The sequence below is a fragment of the Manacus vitellinus genome, unplaced genomic scaffold, assembly GCF_001715985.3.
Source record: "Manacus vitellinus isolate BGI_N305 unplaced genomic scaffold, ASM171598v3 scaffold_104_pilon, whole genome shotgun sequence".
Lineage (NCBI taxonomy): Eukaryota > Metazoa > Chordata > Aves > Passeriformes > Pipridae > Manacus > Manacus vitellinus.
Window position 1 is genome coordinate 234,259 of NW_021938821.1, and position 12,520 is coordinate 246,778.

At 45.9% G+C, this 12,520-nt stretch overlaps 1 protein-coding gene across 1 annotated transcript in view; it reads left to right on the plus strand.

Moving 5' to 3' along the window:
• The window catches only part of FBLN1 (fibulin 1), a 50,330-nt gene extending 39,617 nt beyond the window's left edge, over window positions 1–10,713 (plus strand). The window contains exon 17 of the mRNA XM_008927395.3: window positions 10,364–10,713. Coding sequence (XP_008925643.1) covers window positions 10,364–10,503 — 140 coding nt within the window. The 3' untranslated portion in view covers window positions 10,504–10,713. The remainder of the gene's footprint in view (window positions 1–10,363) is intronic.
• The last annotated feature ends 1,807 nt before the right edge of the window (window positions 10,714–12,520 follow it).

Consider the following 12,520-nt stretch of genomic DNA (forward strand, 5'->3'; position numbering starts at 1 on the left):
CCTGTTTTTGTAATGTGTAAGACTCCTCTGCTACATAAAGCGTGTCACATTCTCAAAGGTGAAACAGGAAAGATTAAAAAATATATGGTGGAAACTATTTTTTAATGAGGCTACTTCAAGTACAGTTATTGCATTTTAGGCCTGAGTGATTTCGCGGCATTGTCAACGTTCAAACCCACTGCGAGGTTTGGCTGGAAGGCAAACCAGGGATCTAAAGGCACTTCGACTTTGCCAAACCAAGATAAGAGCACATCTCTCTGAAGTTATTTGGTATCCTTAATAAAGATCATAGTGTTTGTAAACTAGCCAAACCTCAGTAAAATCAAAGGTTGTTTTTAATTCTTTCATAATACCGAGGCTCCATATGATCCAACATGACAGATAATAGCTTTGAAAATATTTACCGTTTGTTTCTGGCCAAAAAATGTATTAATACCATGAGGCCTCTTTATGGCCTCTTTATTTGATGCTTTTCAGCAATCAAAGCTTTCTAGAGAAGCCCAAGTGTTAATGAAATTAAACTTCATTGAGTGGTTGAAGGATAGCATTTATGATAAATTGAATCCCAAATTTCTGATCTGTTGAATAAGGCAGAAAGGTCCTTTCTTTCATGCTGAAATGTAGTTCCTGTACTGTAATTTCATTTTTTTCTTTGGAACTGAAGCAAAAGGCAAAAAGAGAAGCAGATTCGGTTTTAGCTAAACTTAAACCAAGACTGGTACCCTGGGTGGAAACCTCAAAGGCTGGGAGTACCTGGAGAGTTTTAGAGACAATTGTTTAAAGAGTCACTAAAGGAGAGCTCTGCCTTTCCGTGGCTGATAAATGGTTCCTGTGGTCACAGATCCCCTGAGCGTGGGGGGATCTGAGCCAGAACTGGTGGCTGTGGTCACAGCCGTGGCCCACCTGGTTACTCTGTGTTTCTGAGGGGTGTCTTCCACACCCCTCACCCTCCCTGACACTTCTCAGGGAAGGATCCAGTGGAGCTGGAGCTGCACTGTTGGACAGTGGTTACTGAGCTGCTCCAGACACACACACACACACACACACACATATATATATATATATATATGTATTTATCTATAATTTTTCTCTCCCATGGTAACATGCCACTGCAGTCAGCACTGGGCTGGCCCAGGGCATCAGGAGTCCTGTTCATGCCACTGGTGCCACACTGCCTGTGACTGTGTCCCAGTCACCATCCCCTCTCTATTCCCAGCAGGACACACTGAGGTTCTGGTTGGTGTTCTGGAGTCTTGCTGGTGCTCAGAAGGGAAACCCCCTTCTGTCCAACCCTGAGCAAACACCCCAACCCCTTCCCTGTGCTAGCATCAGTTCCTCTGGGGCAAGCTACAGCTTGGGTTCTTTTCCTTCAGGTGTTAATCCAAGAGAAAGGGGGAGGATATAGCAGGACCACTATTTTTGATCAGCCTAAAGCAACAGTGATATGACCCTGAGTGTCATATAGTTTACAAAAGTAAATTTTATGTGTCCAAACTGACTTTGAAGCTTTTTATAAGCACTTGGTTGCTCAACAGTTGAAAAACAGACCTTTCTTGTGGGAATTTGAATAAAGATCTGGGAGGTCCATGTTTTTGAAAATCTTGTCCCCAAACCACTTCAGCAAAGACGTGTATAGCCAGCCACATTCCTGGGAGCAGTTCTCCATCAGCATGGAAACCTTGTTAACATCCAACTCTAACCTGATCCTTCAAATCTTTTGTTTTGTGAAGTGTTCACCATCAAACGTGAATGAAGGTCTAATTCACAATGTTATGAGGGCAATATACTTCAAAGCAAGAGGAAACCTATTTCAGTACTTGTATTTTGATTTATGAGTTTTCTGAATCCTTTCACCATATTTATGTTTGTCAGGTGTGGCAGCTCAAGGATTAATGATATCTTCAGAGCTATTTTTCTGTGTATGATTTGATGCCTGCAGTGATGATTACCAAGAAATATTTCATTTTCCAAGGAGCGGCCACTTATTGATAGAACAGATTACATCAGAAACTACAGAGCAGGAGCCACATTGTTGTTGCCACAAATAATTGAGAGAAATATAGGTAGCTTTCACACACACAAAAAAAAAGAGAAAATGAAAAAGACTATTCAGCTTTTGTGAGATGGAGGAATCTCAAGTGTACATGAACTTTCTGAAGTCAGCAGACAGACATCTGGTGGTCTGGGGAATGCCTGCAGTTTGACAGCTAGATTGTGCCTTCAGGCACAGTCATGAACTGGAGAGGAGTGGAGGAGCATGATGCCTGAGAGGCTGCCTATGGAGGCAGGAATGGGGCAGGAGACTGGGTGGCAAAAGCCACAGAGAAAGCTGAAGTGTTCAGCGCCTTCTTTGCCTCGCTCTTTACTGACAGGACTGGCCTTCAGGAGTCCTGGGGTTCTCAGAGCAACAGGAAGCTCTGAGGCAAGGAATGCTCCTCCTCGGTGGGGGAGGTTGAGGTTAGGGAACACTTAAACAAACTGGACATGGCTGAGTCCGTGGGAGCTGGTGGGGTGCCCCCAAAATGCTGAGGGAACTGGCCGATGCCGCTGTGAGGGACTCTCATCTTTAAAAGATTGTGGTGATCAGAAGTTCCCATGGAAAAAGGCAAAAGTCACAGCAATCTTCGGGGAGGCCAAGGAGGATCTAGGGAAGTACAGGCTGGTCAGCCTCACCTCAGTCCCTGGAAGGAGATGGAGCAAAGCCCCCCAGAACCCATTTCCAAACGTCATAAGGACAAGGAGGTGACTGAGAGCTGTCAGCAAGGATTTATGAAGGGGAAATCATGCCTGGGCTACCTGACAGCCTGCTACAAGAAGATGGCTGGGTTAGTGGGTGAGAAGAGTGGATGTTGCTTATCTTGACTTCGGCGAGGCTTCCAACACCGCCTCCCTTAACACCCTCAGAACCAACCCAAGGAAATGTAGGCTGGGTAAGTGGACAGTGGGGTAGGCTGGAAACGGAAAAAGGCTGAGCTCCAGGCTGGCAGGGTTGGGATCAGCAGCACAGCTCACAGCCAGTCACCAGGGCTGCATCCAAAGTGTCCATGCTGGGGCCAGTTTCTTCACCAGCAGCCTGGATGATGGGCCAGGGGGACCTGGACAGGGGTACAGGGGAGACCAAACACGGTGAGCGGCACCAGAGCTGTGCTGCCATCCAGGGCACTGTGACAGGCTGGGCACAGGGACTGACAGGAACCTCAGGGAGTTCAGCAGAGGCAGCTTTCACTCCTCCAGAGGCAGCAGGACAGTCCCTAATGGGCTGTGTTTGAAGCAGGGTATTTTCAGGGGTAGGATCCAGTAAGCAGTTATCTGAGAGCTCACTCACGTCCCTCCTGCCCTGGCACGGGGTAGGGCAGTAAGAACTCCAGTAACTATGCTGGCAGAGCAGTTTAGGCACTGCAAACCATTACTTTGGCATAAACTTTTGGAATAAAGAGCAGCCTTCGGGAAAGGAATTTAATTAAACTGTAATGCACGCAGAGTCCCAAAGCTTTTTACAGAAAAAAAATTGCTAAAATAGCCTAAAATATGTATTTTCTGTTTGTGACCAGGGCATGAATTATTTTCCAACCTTATTGATGAATTTTGTATATTTATAATGAATACTGAATAAGAAATAACTTTTTTTCTTACAGATCTTAACATGACTTGAGTTGAGGTCTACAGAGCCAAAAATAAATTTGGCTATGTAGTTTTGGCTCCACACTATACATATGTATTTACATGCTGTAGACTGAGATAGCCTGGTGTTCCAACCTCACCTGCAACTCCTTGTCTATGGTTTGATCCAAAGAAGCATTTATTCATGGCTGGGTTTGTGCCTCTTGCTCATTTCTGGAATGATCCTATCACCATTGCCTTGTAAAACAGCCCCTGTGATGATCGTTTCCCTAGTCCTGAATTTCCCAGTTGCCTGAACATCTCTTTTGAAACTATGACTAGGCTCTTAAGTCACACTGATGCAGCTGAGATGTTTACTCTTAATTCTGTAAAACTTGGCCAACAGTATAAAGCAAAAGGCCTTGAGGAGAAAAGAAAACTTGAAGTTATAGTCCAAGGTCTTGCATTAACATGAGGAGATCAGTCTTCTTGTTTTGCTTAAAGGAAACTCAGAGACGTGCTTTTCCCCTTCAGCAAGTTGTTCACCACACATTACCACCAGTGTGCCAGTGTTTTGGAATATTTTCCTTTGGCAGTCATGCCATGGCTGTAGTTCCAGGGGGCTGAGGTGACAACTGGTTCTGTGATTCCCAAATGTCGTTTGCTTAGACAAGGGTAGTTACTGCTGTGATGTGGCACTTCAGACTATTCATCTCTGACAAGGCTGTAAAAAGGACCAGAGTGGTTTTTGTGGGGAAACAGAGATCCAGGAGTGGCCAAATGCAGGACTTAAGAACATAGGCTGAGATTATTTGGAATTTAATATAAAGCCCAATAAATTACCTGAGTTTCAGCTGAGTTTATGCTCCAGCTCCACAGCTCTCACCACATTCTCTGGTACTCACATTTTCCCAAATGAATCATTTCGTGTTCCAAGTACCCATTTAAAGCACAAGGAAAATAGCTGGAGGAAAAATTATAAGGTGTTCTTTTGAGTCACTGAAATCTCTCTCTTGTGTCACTAACAGCTCATCCCAAAAGTTCCATCTGAAAACAGACAGCACTCTCTCTTACCATGTAACAGCACATTCTCTTGACAATCCCTGCAGTGCTCCTTTTCAAAGGGAGCACATTTCACTGGGGTCATGGGGTCACAGTGGGCTCAAACTGAAAGAGTGAAGAATGAGGTTGGATATTTGGAAGAAATTCCGCCCTGTGAGGCCCTGGCACAGGTTGCCCAGAGAAGCTGTGGCTGCCCCAGCCCTGGAAGTGTCCAAGGCCAGGTTGGATGGGGCTTGGAGCAACCTGGGATAGAGGAAGGTGTCCCTGCCCATGGCAGGGGGTGAGACAAGATGAGCTTCAAGGTCCCTTCCAACCCAAGCCATTCTGGGATTCTTTTTAATGATGGACTTCAGCTTTTGTTTACAGTCAGACCTGGTAGACTCATAGCCCAAGGATTAGGAGATTTAGGGGAAAAACTGATTTACTTGGGCTGTTATGCTTCTTACGTGGGATTTTTTCTATTTAATGAGGACTAGACATTCCTACTATTTTTACCAGAAGGCCATGTGGCATGACAGCATGGGTGAGCTGGGCCTGCTTCAGCCCTGATCAGTACATGATGACCAGAATAAAACCATGTCCTGTAACCTCATGGGGGAAATGATGGGAAAGGGCCAAGAGGAAAAGAGCTCTTGTGCTTGTAACTGAACACAGAGCTTGAAATGTGGTTGAGGGAATTGATCCCATTTTTGATAGCAGTGTTTACTGTATTTTTCTGAGTGGAGCCCACAGGTTATTTGGAAGAACAACTTTTGATTTGGCAGTACTTGGCATTGTTTTTATATACACAAATACACATAGCTGCATAGGCAGGTAAGGCAAGAGGAGCTCAGTGCAGCAGGTCCTCTCTTCCAGCAGGCATCAGATACAGCCCCTGGCAGCCCTTGATTCCTCACATGCTCCACTGACACTTCTCTGCTTGATTTTTTGGGGATCCTTAAAAGTTTGGGTTCTTTGAGGCTCTCTTTTCAAAGAATGGGTGCAACTTATGTCTATTCTGTGCTCTCAGTGATGATACAGATTTAAATATTTGACTGGACTCAAGAATCAATCCCTGTGGAAAACCCTGTGAGCTTCACCTCTAGAATGGAAAATGTAACCAAGGGAAACCAGCCTTTTCTTGTGGCAGTGTGAAAATCAGTGCTCTGGTTCTGCTTTGCTTTCTGCAAAGCATAGAGATGGCTGTTGGAGGAACTTTCTCCAGAGAAAAGGCAAATGCAGTGTTCAGCCAGGGGTGTGAGGAACACCACGACCCAGGTCCCCTGAGAGTGTAATTGCAGCAGGTTTTGTGGTTAGCAGTGGAAAAAAGGAAGAAAGGGTTTTGTTTTTTTTTTTAAAAAAAAGGATTTCAAAGAGTTTTGCAAGTGCTTCAGCATACTGGGCAGTGAGCTTAGCACAGAAGTCAGAACTAGGAGTCTGGATTTCTGGAGGCAAAATGTGAATTCATGGTAAGGCAGGGACTTGTCCCTCAGAACAGGTTAATGTGGTAACACAGGAGCAGTGCTTCCCCTCGGCTGGAGATGGAGCTCCTCAGCAAATCAGCTGCCTCACACAGAAGTACAAGCAGAAACCAGACACAGAGGTGAACTGCCTGAGGGTCTCACATATTTCAAAGCAGAGAAATGTAATGATATCTTAAAGAGGTATAGACAAGCCAAGGAATACCTGTGGCATCTAGAGAACAAGTCTGGTGGGGAGCAGCTGAGGGAGCTGGGGGGGCTCAGCCTGGACAAAAGGAGGCTCAGGGGGGACCTTCTGGCTCTGCAACCCCCTGACAGGAGGGGGGAGCCGGGGGGGTCGGGCTCTGCTCCCAGGGAACAAGGGACAGGAGGAGAAGAACTGGCCTCTAGTGACACCAGGGGAGATTTAGATTGGATATTAGGAAAAATTCCTCCACTAAAAGCATTGGAAAATAAGTATTATATATTATTTATGTTATTGTCCTCACTACACAGGGTGACATAGTTTTACCTTAGACAATATTAAATATGAAACATGAAAGAAGAAACAGGACAAGAGAACAAATCAGTGCATTAATTACAGAGCTTTAGAAGATCTGGGCCATGGTCAGACTATCACTGTGACATCCAAAAACTTGCTGCCTCTCACTCCGAGGCTGTTTGCTTACACAGATCAGCAGGTGGAAAGGATGGCCACAGATCCTGTTTACAGTAAGGGCAAAGTGTGCAGGAAAAAATAAGTCTTATAATTGCTTTCTAAAGGAGGTCAGCAAACCATGAAGATAGCCAGGCAGATTTGGGATGTGTAATGACATCTGTGCTCAGTTAACAAACCAGCAAATCCAAACAGAGGTGAGCTGATGGAAGGGCTTTGCCTGGCCTGTGACACGGGGCATTCTCTGCAGATGGAGCCTGTGTTCGGGTCACAGGTTATGAACCAAAGAGGATGAGCAGCATCAGCAGCACATCAGGCTGGAGGGCACCAGCAATTGCTGCCACAGATGTGCCTGCAGGCAAGACAACACAGGTGCTCAAGGATGCCCAGCACATGGGATTCAGCAGCAGTGGGAACCTCCATGTTTGTTTATTATCAGTGATCCTCCTGTTCAAATGGAGACACATTTTCTCCTGGTTTATTTTTTTTGTGCAAAATGCTTGCCTAGCTGAAATTAATTTTGTTGGGAAAAGATTGGGGTGAACTTCCTTAAATAAACTCACCCCATCTGCCAACTGCAGAGCCTGAACCTTCGGTACCCAAGAGGACCAAGTGCTGGTATGTGAGAGGCCTCTGTTTTCAGGTCGTTTACTGAGCAACACCACTGTGCTCCTGACATCCTACAGAGAGCACCTCACAGGACAGAGGGCACTGCTGCATTGATCCAGGACTGATTCCCAATCTGCAGTTATCCCCATGTCAAATCTTAGTGGCTCCATCCAGCTCATTTGGATTTAGACTGGTAAAAGATATCAAAAAGCAGCAGCTTAATTTCTGCATTTCCTGACTTTTCAGTGCATCTAAAAATTGTAACCTTCCTGTTACTGTAAGGTATGTTTTTATACTTAATATTCAGCTATAAATTGTGATGGATGCCAGACCACCAATCTGGATCCACTAGTCTGCCAAAAGGGAGAGTGGAACAGCATGTTGATGCAAATGCTGCAGTGTCTCCTAAATCCGTGGTGCTTGAAAACATCCAGAATTATTACATGTGGCTCCTTCAAATGTGTCCTGGGCTAAATGCTTTTGGGTATTGACTGATTTCATTGAGCCATGTGTGTGAATTCCAGGGACCAGGCCTGGATCTCAAGCTTTGTCTCTGGATTTCTGTTTGTCACTGCTGGCCTTGCTTGGGTCTGGCAGAGCTGTCCCTCCCTTGTACCCCCCGTGAAAGGCACAAGACAGCAGAGAACCACACACAGGCAGCTCCAAATGGCAGCAACACCTTGTGGAAGGTGGCCTCATACAGCATTTCTGGGGCAAGTCCTGGGAGCAATGAGACAAGATCATTGGGAATTGGATAAGCATGTAGCCTGACTTCAGGCTCTGAGTAACTTTCCTGTTGCACAGTTTCCACTCGCATTTGTCCTTGAGTTTGGTGGAGACAAATACTCAGGTTTCCCATTTTAGCATTTGTCACAACACAAAAATGTGAAGCTCTCGAGGACTGAATCTGCAAAGAGCTGCAAACCTCTCATGCTTTTGTCCAGTAGAACATTTCAAGGTTTTCCCCTAACTCTTTTTTTCCTTCTGCCCATTTCAAATGACTGCATCCTTACACTCCTGCTGTAGCACAAACCCACCTGCTGGATCATCCTGTTCATTTAATGGGAGAGGAGTGAAATAGTCCCTGCAGGGTGGTCATTTCAGGACCATTTAGGACGTTGACATAACAAACTGGAGTTTTTGTTTGTTATTTTTTCAATTTTGTTTAATGTTGTGGTACTGTTGTGTCTCTCTGTGCAGTTTCTGCCTCAGCAGAGCTGTCAGCATGCACAGTATTCACTTCCCAAGCATTTGAGAGGCTTGATTTTGAAGCTGCATGGAAAGGCACTGCCACATGGAGGGCAGGGCTTGCCCATCCCACCTTTTTTCCTGCTGTTCACAGGATGCATCCGAGCAGGAAGGAGAAAGTTACTGATGGCTTTGGATGCAGTGATGTGTGAAGGGATGCCACAGTGGGGCATAGCACAGCAGAGAGGACATCACTGGCAATCCCACCTCCAGAGCAGAGCAGACTCTACTAGAGCAGGGCAAGAGAGTGTAGAATGCTGAAAAACCATTGCTAAATGGAACCAGCAGCCTTTGCTCTCAGAGCTTGGTGATGACAGCAGGAGCTGTTCCCAGGGTGGGTTCCAGACTGCCAGCACTGAGTGATTCCAACGCTCTGTGTTTCCGTGGCTGTCAGTCAGAGCAGGGCCTGCAAGAATGGGATGGGTTGTTAGCAAAATGCTTTCAATGGGACCCTAAAGGGAGGGCAATTTTAGCCAGGCTTTTCTGTTTCAATACATCATCTGCCAAGCCCAGTCATTTTAATAAGGTACAGGAGAGTAGCCAAGAAAGCTAAAAAAAAAAAAAAAAATAAAAAATATATAAATCTATATAAATGTAAGTACATATAAATTGTAGGGGGAAGGATGCTTAAAAAGTGTATTCATCAAATATGGCAAGGAAAGTGAGTGTGGTGAGAAGTTTGCAATTTCCCTGCATGCTGAAGATATTAGTTAGTGTTTGAACAGGACAAAGCTGTAATGTCAGCCCTGCCTTAGCACGAGGTGCTGACAGCCTGCATAAGCAAACGTTTCTGTCTCCCACCAGATCTCAGTGTGCTCACAGGGAATGGCTGCAGGACTCTGGGATGGCACTGGTGTGCTGCCTGCCTGTGAAACACAACCCCCAGCACACAGGGCAGGAGTAGAACCTTCTCCCTTACACTGTGTATTTCCTTCTGAACCAAAGGCTCTGTCAGCTCACTCTGAGGAGTGAGGCTCCCCACGAGGCTCCCTGTGCCTGCTGCCCTTGGCTCCCCGTGGTTGGGACATTTGGGTACATCCTTCTGGATGGGAGCAGCTGGGAGTGAGAACTGGTTTAGGAGCTGACCTGGAGCCTTTGGAGTCAACGGCAGAGCTTGTGTTGACTTCCTTTTGTAGGTCTGAACCTGTAACCCTGTTCTGTTCAGCCACATCATGTCAAGGCACCGATGACACCTCGTGGCCCAGATGTGCCTCCCCAGGGTCCTGTCCCACACTCTGCCTGGAGTCCAGGAGCCTGATTTCAGCTTCAGTCCCTGCCTGAAGGGGGCTGGAAGGGGGCTGGTCTCCAGAATGGTTTCTGCTGTCCTGAATGAAATGAGGTTTTCAACACAGTCCCAGGAGTTGTATGGCATCCCCAGGTGTGCTTGTGTACTCCTGGGGGCCATGTGTGTGCTGGCTTATCCAGGGAAATCTCCTGTGGAAAAGCAGTGTCGCAGCCTACTTATTGAATATGTCTCTGAATAAAAGGAAAAAAATATTGCTAATTTCAGAATATAAAGGGTTTTTTCTGCCATTAGCAGCATTTTAGTGCTAATTCTATATCCTCTTCAAGGTATTTCGATGTGCAAGTTGTATTTTATCCTTATTTTGCCAGCTTTACTGAGAGACCCAACAGATAAAATGCTGCACTGAACACAAAGGGCAGCGTAGCTCATCCAGGCTTGGCTGACTCTCCTGTTAATCCCAGCAACCCATTCCTGTCCCCACAGGTGTCGTTCGCCAGGTGAGGCCCATCGTTGGCCCCTTCCATGCCATCCTGAAGCTGGAGATGAACTACGTGATGGGGGGGGTGGTGTCCCACCGCAACATCGTCAACGTGCACATCTTCGTGTCCGAGTACTGGTTCTGAGGGGGCCCTGCACCCCCAGGGCCAGGCCTGCAGCAGCACCACCAGCTACTATGTCATATACTTGTTTGTAAAACCCAATAGTGTTCTTCTGTTTGTTTGGTTTTTAAATATTTGGTTTATAGTTTAAGACAAATAGCAAGCTATTGCGTTGGTTAGGCGTAGGGTGGAGCGGATTAAGGGAGCCTGATGTAGTTTGTCTGTATAAATAAGTAGTGTGTAAAAATGCTCGGCTGCCTAGTGAGATTTGAAACTTTTCTAAATGTTTGGGCAGATCTCAACTATTGCTCCTTGGCCAGATAACCTGAATGACTGAGGCTGTGGAACAAAGCAGATGTCAGAGTTCATTGGGATGAATATATACTATCTCTGGATGGAAGCAGTTGGGTAAGGATTAATAATTTAATCTCAATATTAATTCCCTTAAAGGATTCACATTGTCAGAGAGTGCTAAATACTTGGGTTTGGGCCCCCATAGGATAACTCTGAACAGGCTCTTAGAATTGCTAATAATTCCTGAAGAGTTCAGCCTGGATATTTCAGAAGTGCCATTCAGCTGCAGGTACAAGAGGAAGTGCAAAAGGAATTAGAAATAGTAGGAGACTAACAAGCTACTGCACATATTAAAAAAAAACCTCTCCCTTTTTTTTGTACTTATTATTTGATTGTAAGATTATGTTTGATTCTAATTAAACAAGCACCTCTCTTTGAAATTACTCTGTCACAAGGATAAGGCATATTGCTTAAGTTCCAGTCTCACCTGTACTCAGCAATACATGGGAACTTCAGACCTCTCTCACCTGTCTGTTATAAAGCTCCATGCCTTTCTAAAATTGGTAATAAAATTAGCATGTTGAACTGTACATTTCCTATGCACCAAACCAAGGCATATGTAATAATATAGTGAAAATCTCACCAATAAATGAATGTTTAATGTATTTTCTGGGCATCGAAATAACGTATCTTTTTTTATTACAGAACTGAAAAGAAATAGCACCATGTTTCAGTTTGTTATGTTTGTTAAGATATGAGGAAATAAAGAAAGTCAGATGGGAAATACTCTGAAGTATGCCATGGTTTCTGCTTCCCAGGGAAATTGTATGATACAGCTCCTGTAAGAAAATTCATTATATACACATTCCCCACTCAAACCAGTCCTTCTCAGTCATTACTGGCATGGAACAGGTTGCCCAGAGAAGCTGTGGCTGCCCCATCCCTGGAAGTGTCCAAGGCCAGGTTGGACAGGGCTTGGAGCAACCTGGGCTGGTGGAAGGTGTCCCTGCCCACGGCAGGGGGTGGGATGGGATGAGCTGGAAGGTCAGTGTGATCCCGCTCCCTTTATTTTTTCAACAAGGATCTGTGGGTTTGGTCTGTTTGTGGAGGTGTTGGTGGTGCAGGAAACAGCAGCAAACAGGAGCTGTGGCAGCAAACAGGAGTGTGGGCTCTCGGGGACGGGGCTGTGAGTGACCCTCTCACAGTGTTTCAGCAGCCTGGATTTAGTGTTCCAGAAAAGACCTGTCCAGGGATGCTGACACACGACTTCTCTGTATTGTGTGGGGGTGTTAATCCACATTGCCTAGGAAAATTGTGGCTGCTGCTTCCCTTTTGCCTTTTAGCACATTTAACACCCAGAGCTCAAGGAGCATTTAGACAGCTCTCAGGGGCAGGGTGGGATTGTTGGGGTGGGCTGGGCAGGGCCAGGAGCTGGACTTCAGGGATCTCTGTGGGTCCCTTCCAGCTCAGGATATTCTATGATTCTGTGATAACTAATTACACATATTCCTTTTCGATTAATGGAAAAGGCATTATCTCTGAAAGGAACAACAACAACAAAAAATCCTTGTTTTCCCTAAGCTGGGATTTTAGCTGGGAGTCATGGGAGCCAGGAGCCACGGGAGCCAGGAGCCACGGGAACCAGGAGTCACGGGAGCCAGGAGCCACGGGAGCCAGGAGCCACGGGAGCCAGGAGCCATGGGAACCAGGAGCCACGACTCACTCCCTTCTGCCTCCTCAGTGGCAA